A 20,125-nucleotide genomic window follows, 5' to 3' on the forward strand; every position below is an offset into this window, starting at 1 on the left:
CACACCTGCAGAGAAGATCCGTCAATATCAATATTGATGGTTATGGATGATAAACGGCATAGAAAATAGATGGATGGAAGTTATCATATACATATACTTGTACATTTATTTTAATAGCAATATTGTACATATTAATCGTTATAATAATCATCATTTTAAACTCATACTATCATTTATTATAATTATTTTTATTAATTATGAATTATAATTAAAAATATATATAATATTTTATCATATATTATTATTATAAAATTATAATTTATTGTTTAAATTTTAATGGCTCAAATTGAAAGAATTATTTACCAATTGTTTTTTCATTTGTGACATTTATTTTTAGAAAAGTTATTATCACTAACATGATCAACATGAATCATAATAAGCTATTTAAACAAAGAAATAATTATGATATTGTCAATATGAATGCTAGTATCCAAGAATAACTTAACTACTACATGAACATAGTACTTTAAAATATATGATATGATATCAATATTTACTAATGATTAATGATTGTAATTGTGGTCATTTATATTATATATACATATATGACCACATTTTTGTGTGTGTATATATATATATATATATATATATATATATACTTTCTGATTATCATTTTTAATAATTTGGATTATTTTTCTTGATATTTAAGATGAATGACGGAGATGCAGGTGAAGCGATTGCGCGGGTGTCCCTAATAAATTGGCCGATGGTGGTGGGGGGGGGTCACCTCCCCCGTGTCCCGCCCCGCCTCCTCCACCCCTCCCTCACCCTCTCTGCCTTGTGTGTGTGTCTCCCCAGTCAAGTCCTCGCTAAAAAGCGGGGTCTCTTCCGGATTCATGCCGGACGCAAGCAGAGGTATCCGCGGCAACCGGCCTGTGCACGGCGCACGACAGCGATGATGATGATGATGATGGTTTTGCTCGGCGACCTTGCCTGTTGACCTTTGCAAAGCAGAGCTGCCGCTTCACAGCATCACAGCATCACAGCATATCATAGCAAAGCCCAGATAGCATACATTTAGCATGTTTGTCAGCACCAGTGCCATAAAGAGATCCTAAGTAAAGATGATAATAATAGTGTCAATAATGCGTCAATGATGCGTCAATAATGCGTCAATGATGCGTCAATGATGCGGCTCTGCTGCGTAAACGTCGTACATGAATGATGAATCCTTTTGGTTTTGTGGCCGGCCTTCGCTAACGAACGGCGATAAATCGCAAGCGCTAAAACATAACGCATGCCTTTGAGGTGAAGGGAAGCCGTGGGTGGTTTGTACGAGCGTGAGCGGTCCAGCATGCCAGCTAACTGGGCGCTAATGGGAGGCCATGAAGCGTATGAATCATTCAGCATGCATCGCTCTTTGCTGCCGCTTTATTATTTACAAGCTCTTAAGTGCTCCAATCTTTTGTGTTTGCACCATCGTGGCTTTTCTTTAGCTTTGTCTTCCTGGGGGCGTCTAACGCCATGTCCACTCACATAGGAACAAAGCTTTCCACCAAATACATACCAAATATCAAATATACCATGAAAACGCCTTCTTGGCCATTCAAAAGCGGAAGAGAGTCGTTTGTGGAAAAGGCCACAATGGACAATTCATTCATGACTCCCGTAAATGTAAAAAAAAAAATCATATAGTCATATAATGTGTTGTTAGAAAACAATAGTTTCCATTACAAATGTATTTTATTACATTTATTGCATTCAATAATCATGGAATATCTAATAATATGATATCATAATTCTATAATGACTGCCATTGGCTGGCCACCAGTCCAGGGTGTACAAAGGCAGCTGGGATAGGCTCCAGCATACATACATGAATGGATGATGCAATCATCCATTGTATTTCACCCAAAGATATATTTAGCCAATATTTATATAATATAATGTAATATATAATATATTACATTATATTATATATATTTTATATAATATATTATATAATTTTATATAACATATAACATATATATTATACAATATAATATAATATTTAGTAATGAAATGCTTTTATTTAGTAAATAAAACCAATGAAAGCTATCCATTGCATTTCACCCAAAGATATATTTAGCTAATATTTATATAATATAATAATATATATTATAATTATATTATATATAATATATATTATATATAATATAATAATATATATATGATAATATAATATAGTATTATATTATATATATTATACTTTATATTATAATATAATATGATATAATAATATAATTATATACAATAATATATTATAATTTAATATAGTATTTTATTATATATATTATATATAATATAATTATATTGGTTTTGTTTACTAAATAAAAGCATTTCATTACTAAATATTATATTGTATAATATATATGTTATATATAAAATTATATAATATAATTATATATATATAATATATTATAATTTAATAAAGTATTTTATTATATATATTATATATATTATATATAATATAATTATATTGGGTTTGTTTACTAAATAAAAGCATTTCATTACTAAATATTATATTGTATAATATATATGTTATATATAAAATTATATAATATATATAATATAATTATATATATATATATATAATATATTATAATTTAATAAAGTATTTTATTATATATATTATATATAATATAATTATATTGGTTTTGTTTACTAAATAAAAGCATTTCATTACTAAATATTATATTGTATAATATATATGTTATATATGAAATTATATATAATATATATAATATAATATTTAGTAATGAAATGTTTTTATTCAGTAAATGAAACCAATGAAAGCTAGCATAGTACGGCCATCTTGAACTTTGATTGTGCAGCTTCAGCTCACATGAAAGACATCACACACACACACACATGCACACACACACACACACACACACAAACAGGAAGGAATGTAACAGAATAAAATGCGTGCGTTGCCTGCGTGTGCCGATGGATGCGTGACGGCGTGTCGCAGGATGTGGCTAGCTTGCGTTGTTGTTGAGTGTTGCCGTGATGACTCGGACGTTGTGATTGTGGCGCCGGTCGCCTTTTGGATGCTTAATCGCTCCACTGGCGGGATTAAGAGAGCGTGTTTTTTATTCCCATGCCATTTTCCCACTTTCCCCCCCCCCCCCTGCTGCTGCTGAGTGCGGTGCTGCGCTAAATAATCCAATTATTAGCATCAGTGCGGTCGCCATGGTGACTCATCAACTGGAAGATGTTTGCTTTTGGTGCTGATGCTGACGTTCTCTGCTTGTTTGGTCGCTTTCCCACTTTAACAACTAACATCCCAGTAGCGGCATGGACATGGAGTGGGGGTCCGGGGTCAGGGGCGGAGGGGTGGTCATGGGTCCAACGGGTTCCTTATTGTCCCCGTCTCGGTTGCCAGCAGTAAATTAGGCTTCCGGGATCGCATCAGGATGAACAATTCCCGGTCCAGCCAAGCCATCCGCAGCAAGACGTCGCCGCAGCCGCCCGCCCCCGCCGTGAGGCGCTCGCCCAGCCAGGAGAACGTCCCCGAGGCCGGGAGCCCCGGGAAGGTGCAGAAGAGCTGGAGCTTCAACGACCGCACGCGCTTCCGCACCTCGCTACGACTCAAAGCGCGCCCGCCCGCCTACGGTACGCACCTCACCTTTGACCTTTGACCCGATGCTGACCTTTGACTCCCCCCGTGAATGTCTTCACAGTGGACGGGCTTGGCGAGGACAGCGTGGAGGACAAAGGCTACTGCGATGTGGCCATGGATGAGGTCATCCCCGCCGTGAAGACGCTCATCCGCGCTGTCAGGTGACGTCTTCCGCTTTTACCGCTAAGCTCCGCAAGACCTCCGCCAAGGCAGTATGCAGTACTTCTTAGTAGATTCCCAAGTTCCCGTATGAAGCCTTCTCGTGCTCGATTCCTAAAGTCGGCGCTCCTTTCTGATGCAGCAGTGCACTCCTGTCCGGTAGAGGATCTTTGACTAGCTTTTTTATGCTAACACTTTACACAACGCAGTACTACACACTTTATGGACTCAGCACAAAGTTCTCACCTGAGCTGCAGGAGGCATCTCGTGGTCCTCTGGGAGGTTCTATTCTACTTTGGGGTTTTTCTCCTACTTTTATTTGCTTGGGAACGTATTTGATGTCATTTGTCAAGAAGTACTGTGTGGATCCTACACAAGCTGAATGTGTACTTCTGGAGGTCACGTTATATGACCTTCCAGGACCTTTAGTATCTCTATGTGTACTCTGATGGTGTTGCAGTATATTTGGTACATTTACTATCTCTGTGTACTCTGATGATGTTGCAGTATATTTGGTACATTTAGTATGTGCATACGTCAGTGTATTTGGTCCATTTGGTAGTATCTGTATGTGTACTCTGGTGATGTTGCAGTATATTTGGTACATTTACTATCTCTGTGTACTCTGATGATGTTGCAGTATATTTGGTACATTTACTATCTCTGTGTACTCTGATGATGTTGCAGTATATTTGGTACATTCACTATGTGCATACGTCGGTGTATTTGGTCCATTTAGTAGTATCTGTATGTGTACTCTGGTGATGTTGCAGTATATTTGGTACATTTACTATCTCTGTGTACTCTGATGATGTTGCAGTATATTTGGTACATTCAGTATGTGCATACGTCGGTGTATTTGGTCCATTTAGTAGTATCTGTATGTGTACTCTGGTGATGTTGCAGTATATTTGGTCCATTTAGTAGTATCTGTACGTGTACTCTGGTGATGTTGCAGTATATTTGGTACATTTACTTTCTCTGTGTACTGTGATGATGTTGCAGTATATTTGGTACATTCAGTATGTGCATACGTTGGTGTATTTGGTCCATTTAGTAGTATCTGTACGTGTACTCTGATGGTGTTGCAGTATATTTGGTACATTTACTTTCTCTGTGTACTCTGATGATGTTGCAGTATATTTGGTACATTCAGTATGTGCATACGTCAGTGTATTTGGTCCATTTGGTAGTATCTGTATGTGTACTCTGGTGATGTTGCAGTATATTTGGTCCATTTAGTAGTATCTGTACGTGTACTCTGGTGATGTTGCAGTATATTTGGTACATTTAGTAGTATCTGTACGTGTACTCTGGTGATGTTGCAGTATATTTGGTACATTTACTTTCTCTGTGTACTCTGATGATGTTGCAGTATATTTGGTACATTCAGTATGTGCATACGTCGGTGTATTTGGTCCATTTAGTAGTATCTGTACGTGTACTCTGGTGATGTTGCAGTATATTTGGTACATTTACTTTCTCTGTGTACTCTGATGATGTTGCAGTATATTTGGTACATTCAGTATGTGCATACGTCGGTGTATTTGGTCCATTTAGTAGTATCTGTACGTGTACTCTGGTGATGTTGCAGTATATTTGGTACATTTACTTTCTCTGTGTACTCTGATGATGTTGCAGTATATTTGGTACATTCAGTATGTGCATACGTCGGTGTATTTGGTCCATTTGGTAGTATCTGTATGTGTACTCTGGTGATGTTGCAGTATATTTGGTACATTTACTATCTCTGTGTACTCTGGTGATGTTGCAGTATATTTGGTACATTTGGTAGTATCTGTATGTGTACTCTGATGGTGTTGCAGTATATTTAGTCCATTTGGTAAGTGTATATGTCAGTATATTTGGTACATTTACTTTCTCTGTGTACTCTGATGATGTTGCAGTATATTTGGTACATTCAGTATGTGCATACGTCGGTGTATTTGGTCCATTTAGTAGTATCTGTACGTGTACTCTGGTGATGTTGCAGTATATTTGGTACATTTACTTTCTCTGTGTACTCTGATGATGTTGCAGTATATTTGGTACATTCAGTATGTGCATACGTCGGTGTATTTGGTCCATTTGGTAGTATCTGTATGTGTACTCTGGTGATGTTGCAGTATATTTGGTACATTTACTTTCTCTGTGTACTTTGATGATGTTGCACTATATTTGGTACATTCAGTAGTATCTGTATGTGTACTCTGATGATGTTGCAGTATAGTTGGTCCATTTAGTAGTATCTGTATGTGTACTCTGATGATGTTGCAGTATATTTGGTCCATTTAGTAGTATCTGTATGTGTACTCTGATGATGTTGCAGTATATTTGGTACATTCAGTATGTGTATATGTCAGTATATTTGGTCCATTTACTATCTGTATGTGTACTCTGATGATGTTGCAGTATATTTGGTCCATTTAGTGGTATCTGTATGTGTACTCTGATGATGTTGCAGTATATTTGGTACATTTGGTAGTATCTTTATGTGTACTCTGATGGTGTTGCCGTATATTTGGTACATTTAGTATGTGTATATGTCGATATATTTGGTACATTTACTATCTGTATGTGTACTTGGATGGTGTTGCAGTATATTTGCTACATTTAGTATGTGTATGAGTTAGTATATTTGGTACATTTAGTATCTGTATATGTACTCTGATGATGTTGCAGTATATTTAGTCTATTCAGTATGTGTGTATGTTAGTATTTTTGGTACATTTACTATATTTGTGTGTACTCTGATGACGTTACAGTGTATTTAGTCCATTCAGTATGTGTATATGTCAGTATATTTGGTACATATAGTATCTGTATGTGTACTCGGACGGTGTTGCAGTACTATATTTGGTACATTTAGTCTGTGTATGTCAGTACATTTGGTACATTTAATATGTGTTTATGTCAGTATATTTGGTACATTTAGTATCTGTATATGTACTCTGATGATGTTGCAGTATATTTAGTCCATTCAGTATGTGTATATGTTAGTATATTTGGTACATTTACTATATTTGTGTGTACTCTGATGATGTTACAGTATATTTAGTCCATTCAGTATGTGTATATGTCAGTATATTTGGTACATATAGTATCTGTATGTGTACTCGGACGGTGTTGCAGTATATTTGGTACATTTAGTCTGTGTATGTCAGTACATTTGGTACATTTAATATGTGTATATGTCGGTATATTTGGTACATTTAGTATCTGTATGTGTACTCGGACGGTGTTGCAGTATATTTGGTACATTTAGTATGCGTATATGTGAGTATATTTGGTACACATCGTATGCATATGTGTACCCTGATGATGTTGCAGTATATTTAGTCCATCCGGTACGCGTATACGTGCGGCCTGATGATGTTGCAGTATATTTAGTCCATTCAGTATGTGTATATGTTAGTATATTTGGTACATTTACTATATTTGTGTGTACTCTGATGATGTTACAGTATATTTAGTCCATTCAGTATGTGTATATGTCAGTATATTTGGTACATATAGTATCTGTATGTGTACTCGGACGGTGTTGCAGTATATTTGGTACATTTAGTATGGGTATATGTGAGTATATTTGGTACACATAGTATGCGTATGTGTACCCTGATGATGTTGCAGTATATTTAGTCCATTCAGTATGTGTATATGTCAGTATATTTGCTACATTTAGTATCTGTATGTGTACTCGGACGGTGTTGCAGTATATTTGGTACATTTAGTATGCGTATATGTGAGTACATTTGGTACACATAGTATGCGTATGTGTACCCTGATGATGTTGCAGTATATTTAGTCCATCCGGTACGCGTATACGCGCGGCCTGATGATGTTGCAGTATATTTAGTCCATTCAGTATGTGTATATATCAGTATATTTGGTACATATAGTATCTGTATGTGTACTCGGACGGTGTTGCAGTATATTTGGTACATTTAGTATGGGTATATGTGAGTATATTTGGTACACATAGTATGCATATGTGTACCCTGATGATGTTGCAGTATATTTAGTCCATTCAGTATGTGTATATGTCAGTATATTTGGTACATTTAGTATCTGTATGTGTACTCGGACGGTGTTGCAGTATATTTGGTACATTTAGTATGCGTATATGTGAGTACATTTGGTACACATAGTATGCATATGTGTACCCTGATGATGTTGCAGTATATTTAGTCCATCCGGTACGCGTATACGCGCGGCCTGATGACGTTGCGGTATATTTAGTACATTTATTATCTGTAAGTGTGTACTCTGATGATGTGGTTGCAGTATATTTGCTGCCTCGGCTTCCCGTCCCTGTGTAGAATTTGGAAGCGTGTGCAGGTAAGGCAGTATCAGTCACCTCCGGGGAGGGAAAACCAAATGCTGAATGGCCAAAAGAAAAAAGGGAAAGAAACACGGATGCTGACCGCACGGCTGGAAGCACAGATATTAATATCACAACATATCATATCAATATCAACGAGTGGAGCTGGGTGATTGTGTTATTTATGTTATGTGTGTGTGTGTGTGTGTGTGTGCGTGTCGCCACTTGCCGACACAGCAAACGGCGATAAGGTAAATGTCTCATCACGGCGCGTCGGCTCTTTTTGACGCTACCGTTTGTGAAGGCGAAGGTCAGCGTGACTGTAATTAATCTTATTACGCTTCCTCCATTGTTTCATTGTGCCGCTCCTTTTGGTGCGCGTGTAGGATCCTGAAGTTCCTGGTGGCCAAGAGGAAGTTCAAGGAGACGCTGCGTCCCTACGACGTGAAGGACGTCATCGAGCAGTACTCAGCGGGACACCTGGACATGCTGGGACGCATCAAGAGCCTGCAGATGCGGTAAGGATCTCGTACGGCACATCTCTCCACATGACGCCATGGCAACCGTGGTCTGTGTCGTGCCAGAGTGGACCAGATCATCGGGCGAGGGGCGGTGCAGCCCGATAAGAAGGCGCGGTCCGAAAAGGGGGAGAAAACGCCGCCAGAGCTGGACTCTCTGGACGAGCTCAGCATGATGGGGCGCGTGGTCAAAGTGGAGAAACAGGTAAAAGTCTTCTTCATGTAGCGACATACATAGAAAAATACACACAAGTGCATGCCATCACACCAGGAGGCGCTGTAACCTCCAAATGGAAGGCCACTGCAGCCTCATTTACCAGGAAAAAGGACGATAACCACCATGGAAAAATATTTTTATGCGGATTTTTCACTTTTTGTGACCTAAAACACAATGTCTGTTTGGACGAAAGGAAAATATATAGATGTAATTTGCTCTATAAGCCCTAACGGTAGGGCCATTGTAACCTCATTTACCAGGAAAAAGGACGACAACCACCATGGAAAAATATTTTTATGCAGATTTTTCACTTTTTGTGACCTAGAACACAATTTGTGTTAGGACAAAAAGCCAATATAGAGATGCATTTTAAAGATATGTGTGTCTGGAAGGCCACTGCAGCCTCATTTACCAGGAAAAAGGACGATAACCACCATGGAAAAATATTTTTATGCGGATTTTTCACTTTTTGTGACCTAAAACACAATGTCTGTTTGGACAAAAGGAAAATATATAGATGTAATTTGCGCTATAACCCCTTACGGTAGGGCCATTGTAACCTCATTTACCAGGAAAAAGGACAATAACCACCATGGAAAAATATTTTTATGCAGATTTTTCACTTTTTGTGACCTAAAACCCAATTTGTGTTCGGACAAAAAGCCAATATAGAGATGCATTTTAAAGATCTATGCGTCTGGAAGGCCACTGCAGCCTCATTTACCAGGAAAAAGGACGATAACCACCATGGAAAAATATTTCTATGCAGATTTTTCACTTTTTGTGACCTAAAACCCAATTTGTGTTAGGACAAAAAGCCAATATAAGAGATGCATTTTAAAGATATGTGTGTCTGGAAGGCCACTGCAGCCTCATTTACCAGGAAAAAGGACGATAACCACCATGGAAAAATATTTTTATGTGGATTTTTCACTTTTTGTGACCTAAAACACAATTTCTGTTAGGACAAAAGGAAAATATATAGATGTAATTTGCGCTATAAGCCCTAACGGTAGGGCCATTGTAACCTCATTTACCAGGAAAACGCACAATAACCACTATGGAGAAACACTCATACCTTTTCTATGCTGATTTTTCACTTTTTGTGACCTAAAACCCAATTTGTGTTAGGACAAAAAGCCAATATAGAGATATATATTTAAAGATATGTGTGTCTGGAAGGCCACTGCAGCCTCATTTACCAGGAAAAAGGACGATAACCACCATAAAAAAATATTTTTATGCAGATTTTTCACTTTTTGTGACCTCCAACCCAATTTGTGTTAGGACAAAAGCCAATATAGAGATGCATTTTAAAGATATGTGTGTCTGGAAGGCCACTGCAGCCTCGTTTACCAGGAAAAAGGACGATAACCACCATAAAAAAATATTTTTATGCAGATTTTTCACTTTTTGTGACCTAAAACCCATTTTCTGTTAAGACAAAAGGCCAACATAGAGATGCATTTCAAAGATATGTGCGTCTGGAAGGCCACTGCAGCCTCATTTACCAGGAAAAAGGATGATAACCACCGTGGAAAAATATTTGTATGCAGATTTTTCACTTTTTGTGACCTAAAACACAATTTCTGTTTGGACAAAAGGAAAATATATAGATGTAATGTGACCTTATGTACAAGGAGGCCTTATAACCCCTAATGGTAAGGCGACTGCAGCCTCATTTACCAGGAAAAAAGACGATAACCACCATGGAGAAACACTCATTCACTTTTTGTGACCTAAAACCCAGTTTGTGTTAGGACAAAAGGCCAACATAGACATGCATTTTAAAGGTATGTGTGTCTGGAAGGCCACTGCAGCCTCATTTACCAGGAAAAAGGACGATAACCACCATTAAAAAATATTTCTATGCAGATTTTTCACTTTTTGTGACCTAAAACACAATTTCTGTTAGGACAAAAGGCCAACATAGAGATGCATTTTCAAGATATGTGCGTCTGGAAGGCCCCTGCAGCCTCATTTACCAGGAAAACCACCATAAAAAATATTTTTATGCAGATTTTTCACTTTTTGTGACCTAAAACACAATTTGTGTTAGGACAAAAAGCCAATATAGAGATGCATTTTAAAGATATGTGTGTCTGGAAGGCCACTGCAGCCTCGTTTACCAGGAAAAAGGATAACCACCACCATTAAAAAAAATATTTTTATGCAGATTTTTCACTTTTTGTGACCTAAAAACCCAATTTGTGTTAGGACAAAAGGCCAACATAGAGATGCATTTTAAATATATGTGTGTCTGGAAGGCCACTGCAGTCACATTTACCAGGAAAACCACCATGGAAAAATATTTTCATTTAGATTTTTCACTTTTTGTGACCTAAAACCCAATTTGTGTTAGGACAAAAAGCCAATATTGAGATGCATTTTAAAACATATGTATGTCTGGAAGGCCACTGCAGCCTCATTTACCAGGAAAAAGCACAAAAACAAGTCCTTTTTTCTGACCTCAAACCCAACTTTTGTTTGCCGCTAAGGCCAATATATGGGTGTGCAGTGTTTTGAAGACAGCCCAGGTATGCAGCAGGAGGTGCAATCACCCCAGACTGTAACACCTTTATGGACTCATTTACCAGGAAGACACAAACTAACCACCAAGATAAATAAGTCAAGCCTTACCTACTCTGATGTTTTGGTTTGGGTAAAAGATTGACGTGCTAAGGTCATGGTGCTAACCTCGAACTGTACCACCATTGCAGTCTGATTTACCAGGAAGATGCTTTTCCCTGCTGATTGTGGTTGGGACCTAACCCCCCCCCGGTACATCCTTTCAGATTCAGTCCATCGAGAACAAGCTGGACCTCCTGCTCAACTTCTACTCTCAGTGCCTAAAGAAAGGCTCCTCCCACTTCACCCTGTCCACCCTGCTGGACCCGGACCTGACCTCAGACTACCACAGCCCCACGGACCAAAGAGACCTCTTCCCGTCCGCCAACACGCTCAACACCATCTCCCAGTCGGAGAGCTGCAACTTGGAGTCGCAGTGAGCGGGAAACTACGGCAGGCTCCTTATTTTTATTTCATCTTTTTATTTTTATTTTATTTTTTTTAACCCTGCGTCCTGCATCCTTATGAGTGCTGCAGCCAGAGGCCACTAGAGGGCTCCACTGGACCCCCCTGACAAGCCTTGCTTGTTACATCTAGCAAACATTAGCAAAGCTAGTTTGGTGCAGACCGTGTCCCCATTCTTTCCGGTAAGTTCCCAAGGGTACTCAAGGTGAACACGGGAAGAATTATGACTGAATGGAAGCACATTCACAAGGACAAAAGTCCGCGTTTGCTTGGTGCATCGTTGCCCGTGCACGCTGGAGTCTACCTCCGTGTTTACGTACCGTAGCGGCATTATCACACCCGACGTGTGAAAGAACATGAAGAAGAATGCACCGTGCTGCATGACGTAGAAGCTTTTAGGAAGGGCTCGCTCGGGCCCGGGATGCACAAGGGGAGGATCTGTGTGCCTTCAGCAAACAGACGCCGCCATCTTCTGACCGTGCGTTGGATTTTTAACGTTGTAAATATGTCTTCCTTTTCGACGTACGCGTCAGCACTTCCTCAAGAGGATCAATGAAAATGGCACATTCTTCTCTTTCCTGGCATGGTGTCTCACCCCCCCCCCCCACTTTATTAGGAACACCTGCACAATCCAATACGACGTCCGTCGCGATGGGAGCCGCCCGGTTGACCGTTTGTAGAATTTCGCTTGTAGCTCGCGGTACCGTTCAGCTGCACTGCGTCACTATGACAACAAATATTTTTATAAACGTACTTCAAGGCCGCACGGTGGAGAAGTGGTTAGCATGTAGGCCACACGTCTACGTATATATGTGTGCTGCCATTGGCTGGCCAGCAGTCCAGCTGGGATAGGCTCCAGCATACCCCCACCCCAGTGAGGATAAGCGGCATAGAAAATGAATGGATGGATTTTAGAGCTCCTCCATAATGAATGCCTTACCTTTACTTGCTAACCTTTGTTTCATTATACTGCGATACTTCAATAATAATATATGAAATACAAAATATGGATTCTCTACTATTCATATTTCTATATTTCATGTAATTTATACAGTATGTGTTGTTTTTGTCCAAAAGGAGTAGGAAGAAGCAAAGCTAATTAAATCCTACCCCTCCATCTGGTACTTTTACAATCAGTAACTGTTACATTTGTTCACTTCCTGCTTTCCATAATACAGTTTGTTTTTTTTAAATATTTTTTTTTAATAATGTACCGAAGTACGAGTAATAATAATATATTATTATGTTTTTTTTTATTTTATATATTTTTTATATGTGGGAAAATGTGTTAAAACCTCTTTATTTTAATTTGTTTTTAACTATATAATATAAATATTATATATTATATAAATATAACTATATATAATAATATATAATATATATTATTTTCAAGCATAGGCCTCCTCTGTAATAAAAGCCTTACCTTCATCATACTTGTAAATGAACCCACTCCACTATTATAAATATTATAAATATTATCTATTATTTAAAATGAAATGTCATTAAAATATTTGATATGCATTTTCGATTAAAAATATATATTATTTAAAAAAAAGTTTTGTTTTAAAACATAGGTACTGTACTACTACAAAGGTGAAGTACACACTATTTGAGGAAATAACCACCACAGTGTGTCCCACTGTGTGGTCACGTGGGTCAACTACAGTATATATATGACGTATTGTATAGGTAATAGCGCTACATAATATGTAGGATTATTCTTCCGTTTCATTGGATTGTGTAGGTGTCCTTAATAAAGTGCCCGAGGTGTCATCACGTCCTGTCTAATCAGCTCTAGGAAAAGTTCCGACGTGTCAAATGACAACAGGAAGTAGGAGGACGCTGGATCACAGGCATGCCGCAACTACCTCTGAGGCCACTAGAGGGCGCTACTACCAAGGCACCGTGCCTGCCTGACTGAATGCCTTGCATGACCGCTCTCTCTCTCTTTCTCTTTCTCTTTTTCTCTCTCTCTTTCACTCTGCACGTCGTTTTCCCCCTCCTCTTCGTCACCTTCATCACTCACTGACTTGCCGCCGTTTGACATTCCACCTTTGACCTCGCTATTTGTCGTCCTTTCACCACAAACTGACAGCACAAAGCAATAAATGCTAAGCTAGCAGAGTCTTCCACCTTCAGGATGTAGCAACCTTTGTCAATTTGATTGACCTTTGAACCCTACCCCCCCGGGAGTAGCTAGAAGTAGCTCACGTGATTAATTGATTAATTTATTTGTTTCAATAAAGATCTTTGGACTGTATTGTCTTTTATTCCTATTATATTGTCATTTCCATATCTCACCATTAGGTGTCGCTGTTATGCTTTATTGTGTTAACTGACAATTACAAGCAGCAAATTGTGTGAACTGTACCTAATGTTATGAGCAGTGAGGGACAGTTTTAGTGTGTTTTAAGGTTGTGGGGTGGGGGAGATGGTCCAACTTTAGTTGTTTAGGACCAGGATGGAGACCTGAAGACGTAACAACCCAGGAATGTCTGGAAGTCGCAGCTATCTGTTGGAGATACGGAAGACACAACACAGCAGCGAGCAAGGAATTGAGTGATGTGATAATAACATTGACCACCAGAGGGCACCCTTGTATATTAATACTCTTAGTGACGGCGGTTCTTGATCATTAGGTCGTTTATGTGGCAAAAAAAACAATTGACGCTGCCAGAAAATGACTAAAGATTTTACTGAAAAACAACTTTTAAGTAAAAAAAATACACGTTATATACACAACTGAGAGGGGCGTTTCCGCTGAAGATGAATTTCCCAGCCGGATGGCGGCGGTCTCTCGGATGTCACTCACAACAATCGGCTTAAGGTGACACAGATCCTTTATTTAGCATCTCTTGTTGACGTGTAGGTATATTGTCAGTCCTTTCTTTCACAATGCTAACTATTAACACGTCATGATATATACGCCCTATAAAAAGGGAGATTCATGAATGGGGACAAACGGACACCATCTTTCATCAAGCTACATTGCTACAGTAGTTAGCTTTAGCATAAGCTTGTTCGTACCCGATTAGCACACCTAAACTCTAACACATACACGTTCCACAACACTTTTAAATATTGAAAGACACGCTCATAAGCATACACTACTTCTCTGTTGGAACAAACACCTAAAGAGGGAATTATTCAGTCAGGACGAACGGACACAATATAGCCAGGTTTGTAACGTCGGAGGGGGAGGAAGCCATATTGGTGCCAACTCCCCAGTAAGAGAAGTCGCTATTGGCTGTCCGAGAAAGATACTATTGGCTCATTTGCATGTTATTTGCATATGATGAAAGAGCTGCCGTAGAAAGAAAAATAGACAAAAGGTGAGTAAAAACACATTAATTATGTTTAGAACTTGATTCTTAGTTTGTTATGTCAAATTGGCCATCACTAATGAAATAATTGTAATAATAATAGATAGATATATATGTGTGTGTGTGTGTGTGTGTTAGGGCTGTCAATCGATTGAGATACTGTATTTAGACCTGGGGTCTCAAACTCAATTTACTTGGGGGCCACTGGAGCTGGGGTCTGGGTGAGACTGGGCCACATCAGGTTTAAAAAAAAACAAAAAAAAACGCATTTATTAAAAACAGAAAAATATACAAACTTTTTCAGTGCTTTGTTTCCGATTTTCTACAAGAAAAGCTCTGATAAAACATTCCACTGTTCTCAAATATCTTAATTTTTATTTTTCTGCACAAAATAAGATGGAAAATAAACAAATCAAGAATAAAGAAAATCAATCAGTAATAAATAAATATAATATCAATAATAATAAAACAGCAAATAATAAAAACTTAAGAAACCACATATAGTTGGTGGGTAGACAAATTATTTTTTCAGATTAAAATGAACAAAGCATTATTAGAGCCCTGTAGACATGACAAAACACGACTATAGTCACATTTATACTCTTTTTATTTACAACATATTGCGCAACTGCAGGGTCTTGAGACACATGCTAACTCGCAAACTAGAGAGCTAGCGACCTAAACGGTAGCCTTCAAGTTATTTCCTTTAAACTTAAAAAAGCCCAAAACTTACCACTTCCACACGGATAGGGAGGATAACTATTATAACAGTTATTTAACCTTTAACATGAACATGAATCAAACGTAATAATTTTTTCTGGGTACATGATACCATACAGCATCCATATCAAACTAACATTAAACTTTCATATCAAGGCGGGGGCCGCAAACTAGTGTCCTGCGGGCCACATTTGGCCCACGGGCCGCATGTTTGAAACCCCTGATTTAGACGGTCCGTCACTTCCTCCTTCCTGTTGTGTGTGATTTTTCCATTTCCAAGCTTCTATCAAAGTCACTTCTGACACCTTGTGGTGGTTTTAATAACCAGTCTTAGTCTTGGAACTTCTCTGAAGTGAAATGCATTAGTGGAGAGTTGCATCATCAACTCTGTTTACCTCTTGTTTGGGATTCTAACAACGTCCTTGGTGCTGAACGAGTTGTACTTGACAGTTTAAAAAAATGTGGATGTCAAACGTTTGTGCGTCACATCAACACCAACATGGTTGTTCTTTCTGTTGGAGGCAAAGAGAAGCTGCAGGTACTTGCTATTTACACGGTGAGGGTTCGAGTCCAGTGCCTGTGTGAGAAATACTTCCTGTGTCAGGTAGGGTAAGAATGTGCTTGCTTTTGTTGTGTCTGCTTCCCAGCACGACAATCTTTGTTTATTTTGTGGCGTCCTCAGATGGAGATAGTCTATCTGAAGTATGCTGGGAATCCCGCAGGAGCCGTGCGGGGACACGCCGAGGACGGCGAAGACGACACCGAGAAAGCGCAGGTGGAGGAGAGCAAGGCCGGAGATAAGGGAGCCGCTTGTTTGATTGCGGTAGCGGTGAGTAGGAGCGTCTGGCTCAACTTTTGGGTGGAAAACACGCCGCACAAAAGCTTTTTATTGACGCTCTGGATTGGACTGTTTGTCCTCGTGTCCATGGCGACGCTCCGGGTCACATGACACGGTTCCATGACGCCAGATACAGTCCAAGAATGCCATGAAAGTCTTCCAAACTGGCAAAACAAAACAGTCTGAGAGCGCAGCCTGCGTGGTTTTCTACTTTTAAGTCAAATAAACAGATGATAAAGGACACAAATGGAATATAAAAACACTTCCTGTCCTGGAAAACTCCAAAAATATCACACAAAAAATGAGTCATGTGCTTTCACAGGCACATTGAAAAATATTTTAAAGACATTTGACCCTGCACTCTTTCATTGATTTCATCTTTTCTATGACAGATTATCAAGCAACCAAATATTTCTAATTAGCCACGTATACATGGACCTGAATATTACAATTGCATTGCTTTATTTGCTCAAAGGGAAAGAATTGAACCTTTGTATACACCTCATTCCCCCAAAAAATGCCAATCCGAATGAACATATAATGGTATTCCCGGGGGTGGAATATTCCTTTCCTGAATCCAATTGAGGTATCTTGTACCCGCTCAAATGGAAAGTTGTTCTTCGTGGTGTTTTTCTTCTTCTGTTGTTTATTGGCGGTTGGCAAGCAGTTTTCTATTTTTTTTTTGTTCTTATTTTCAAGCAATATCCCTTTCATTGTTATTACTAATTTTCTTATTTATGTTTATATTTTTCTGTAGAATTGCACTTTTATGTTCCTGTAATTCTGTTTATACTGTTTTGATGTTTGCAATAAAAAAAAAAATCAATGTTTGTTTTAGTGGTGTGAAATAATATGTAAATATATATCTAAGTTTATTACAGACTGCACGACTTGTCTGAGTTTCGGTAGTAACCATCTTTATTGCTTCATTTTTTTATATTTAATCTTTATTGCTTCATCACATGGGCTTGGACAACACTGTGCAACTTTACTACGCACGCTACGGCAGCTGAGAAGGGACATTAAAGACACCACCACTCCTTGCACACAACTCACACACTAGGAATTATTATTGTTGTTTGGGTTTCACACGGACTTCTAAAAAGTGACGGACCGGAGTTCAGCGTTCCACACATATGGCTGTATTTGTGTCAGTGTTGAATAAAGAGACCCAGTGAGTTGAAAACTACAACTAGCACTTCAATCTTGCGGAATTATTCTTCTTCGGAATTGATGCGGGACGGTTAAACGCTAACATGACTCCCCACAATGTTTTTTAGAGGAATTTATTTTCTCTTGTTGACATTTGAGTCACAGAAGAAGTGTTCCCGCCTGATGGATCTCAAACCCGGAAGTAGAGATGGGATCTTGGTGAGTCGTTCCCTTCAAAGAGCTGTTTTTTTTATATTTGTTACGTTTTAAGAAGCCAGTCTGGCCTTAACTCGTTTTTATCATGGAAATAATCACTGGTAGAAATGAATTTAGATATCCCACCAATATGAGTTTGAATTATTCTGAAATACTGACTATAACCTTTTAAAGTCTGATCTGGATTCATTGTAAATATTCCACAGTGTGGCGCTATAACACTCTGCTTTGACAGTGACGTCACTGTTTTGAATTACCCATTGTACAATTCCCAGCGATACGGTTCCCATCGTTCGTAGTAATGAGCCGTTCAAAAGAATCAAATCGTTTGTGAACGTCACAACACTACCAGGAAGTCATGTTTGTTGTTTTTTTTTAAACCAGGAAGTAACTGGTAACCAAAGTCAAATAGCCGAAGTTTGTAATACAATGTTTTTTGAAAAAAAAGTCAATTAGCCTCAGCAAAGTGTCATCTTTTGCAACACCCCGCTGTGACCTCTGTCTGTCATTCATAACGGGACAGAACTTTGCTGACCAGAGTGGAATTTAGACTTATTCCTTTTTTAACCAATTCCAGTTTTGATGACGAGACTGTCGTGATGTCAGCAGGGGTGATTGAGAAAGTGTGAGCTTTCACAATTATTATGACTCAAACGTGACAGAAAGGAACCAAAAGTCACCTTTCAGCAACCAACCTCAAATAAAAATATAGCTTTTATATATGGAACATGTATGAAAATAATTGTGTATTTTGTCTCTAGGATTCTTTTCTTTCTTGACTCAACGTGAGGCCGACCAGAGGATGACAGAATGGCCGGCTTTACGCCAACGTGACAGCTTGAATCCATCCTCTTCTGGGATTCCGTGGAGGCTGGAGCCTACCCCAGGGACGCTGTGTTCTTCCCAGGACAAAGTAGCACTCTCCTTCCCCGGTACTGAACTTGCACTCACAACTCATACGACCATTTCTTCACCAAATGTAACTGACCTCGTGAGAATAATAATGAAAGCGATGATTGCAATAATTCCTAAAGTAGTTTTCAGTGTTTCTTTGGGAACTAAGGGGTTAGTATGTCGTTTTTTTTCCAGTTTTTTCAGTTTTTTTTAGTACTTGCCTCCAATGCACTTTTCTGGTGAAAAAAAACAGGGGAAACCTCACACACACTCATAAGGGGCCCCAGGAGGACCCAAAAACGGCATAAAATGCCATAGTTTGAATTTTGCGATTTTTGACAAAAAACGTAAGGGGTTAGTATGTCGTTTTTTTCAGTTTTTTCAACTTGAAAAAATGCACTTTTCTGGTGAAAAAAAACAGGGGAAACCTCACACACACTCATAAGGGGCCCGAGGAGGACCCAAAAACGGCATAAAATGCCAGTGTTTAATTTTGCGATTTTTGACAAAAAACGTAAGGGTTAGTATGTCGTTTTTTTTCAGTATTTTTCAACTTGAAAAAATGCACTTTTCTGGTGAAAAAAAACAGGGGAAACCTCACACACACTCAACAGGGGCCCCAGGAGGACCCAAAAACGGCATAAAATGCCAGTGTTTAATTTTGCGATTTTTGACAAAAAACGTAAGGGGTTAGTATGTCGTTTTTTTTCAGTTTTTTCAACTTGAAAAAATGCACTTTTCTGGTGAAAAAAAGGGGAAACCTCACACATACTAATAAGGGGCCCCAGGAGGACCCAAAAATGGCATAAAATGCCATAGTTTGAATTTTGCGATTTTTGACAAAAAACGTAAGGGGTTAGTATGTCGTTTTTTTTTAGTTTTTTTCAACTTGAAAAAATGCACTTTTCTGGTGAAAAAAAACAGGGGAAACCTCACACACACGCATAAGGGGCCCCAGGAGGACCCAAAAACGGCATAAAATGCCAGTGTTTAATTTTGCGCTTTTTGACAAAAAACGTAAGGGGTTAGTATGTCGTTTTTAAAAAAAAAAAACAAATCCATGGATGTGAAAGGTCTGTGCTTCCCATCAACACCAGGAACACGTGGGAGTTTATTTACTCTCACAATGT

At 38.6% G+C, this 20,125-nt stretch overlaps 2 protein-coding genes and 1 long non-coding RNA gene across 5 annotated transcripts in view; all 3 read left to right on the forward strand.

Moving 5' to 3' along the window:
• Nucleotides 1–14,063, forward strand: part of LOC131102098 (potassium voltage-gated channel subfamily KQT member 4-like) — a 47,470-nt gene extending 33,407 nt beyond the window's left edge. The window contains exons 10-15 of the mRNA XM_058047588.1: nt 799–855; nt 3,371–3,597; nt 3,666–3,765; nt 8,471–8,602; nt 8,669–8,807; nt 11,615–14,063. Of these exons, the coding sequence (XP_057903571.1) occupies nt 799–855; nt 3,371–3,597; nt 3,666–3,765; nt 8,471–8,602; nt 8,669–8,807; nt 11,615–11,827 (868 nt within the window). The 3' untranslated portion in view covers nt 11,828–14,063. The remainder of the gene's footprint in view (nt 1–798; nt 856–3,370; nt 3,598–3,665; nt 3,766–8,470; nt 8,603–8,668; nt 8,808–11,614) is intronic.
• Nucleotides 14,064–14,622: 559 nt separating this feature from the next.
• Nucleotides 14,623–17,508, forward strand: LOC131101818 (uncharacterized). Its single transcript, XR_009119315.1, has 3 exons — nt 14,623–14,679; nt 16,417–16,499; nt 16,578–17,508. It is a non-coding gene; the product is annotated as an uncharacterized LOC131101818 (long non-coding RNA).
• A 336-nt stretch (nt 17,509–17,844) lies between these two features.
• Nucleotides 17,845–20,125, forward strand: part of LOC131101920 (tubulointerstitial nephritis antigen-like) — a 29,640-nt gene continuing 27,359 nt past the window's right edge. The window contains exons 1-3 of one of the 3 annotated variants that reach the window (XM_058047328.1): nt 17,845–17,907; nt 18,014–18,104; nt 18,863–19,033. The gene's annotated coding sequence lies outside the window, so the exon portion shown is untranslated. Of the gene's footprint in view, nt 18,105–18,562; nt 18,727–18,862; nt 19,034–20,125 lie in introns of those variants that run through there. The other 2 variants (XM_058047327.1, XM_058047330.1) reach the window with 2 other exon arrangements.

The sequence above is a fragment of the Doryrhamphus excisus genome, chromosome 14 (genome assembly GCF_030265055.1).
Source record: "Doryrhamphus excisus isolate RoL2022-K1 chromosome 14, RoL_Dexc_1.0, whole genome shotgun sequence".
Lineage (NCBI taxonomy): Eukaryota > Metazoa > Chordata > Actinopteri > Syngnathiformes > Syngnathidae > Doryrhamphus > Doryrhamphus excisus.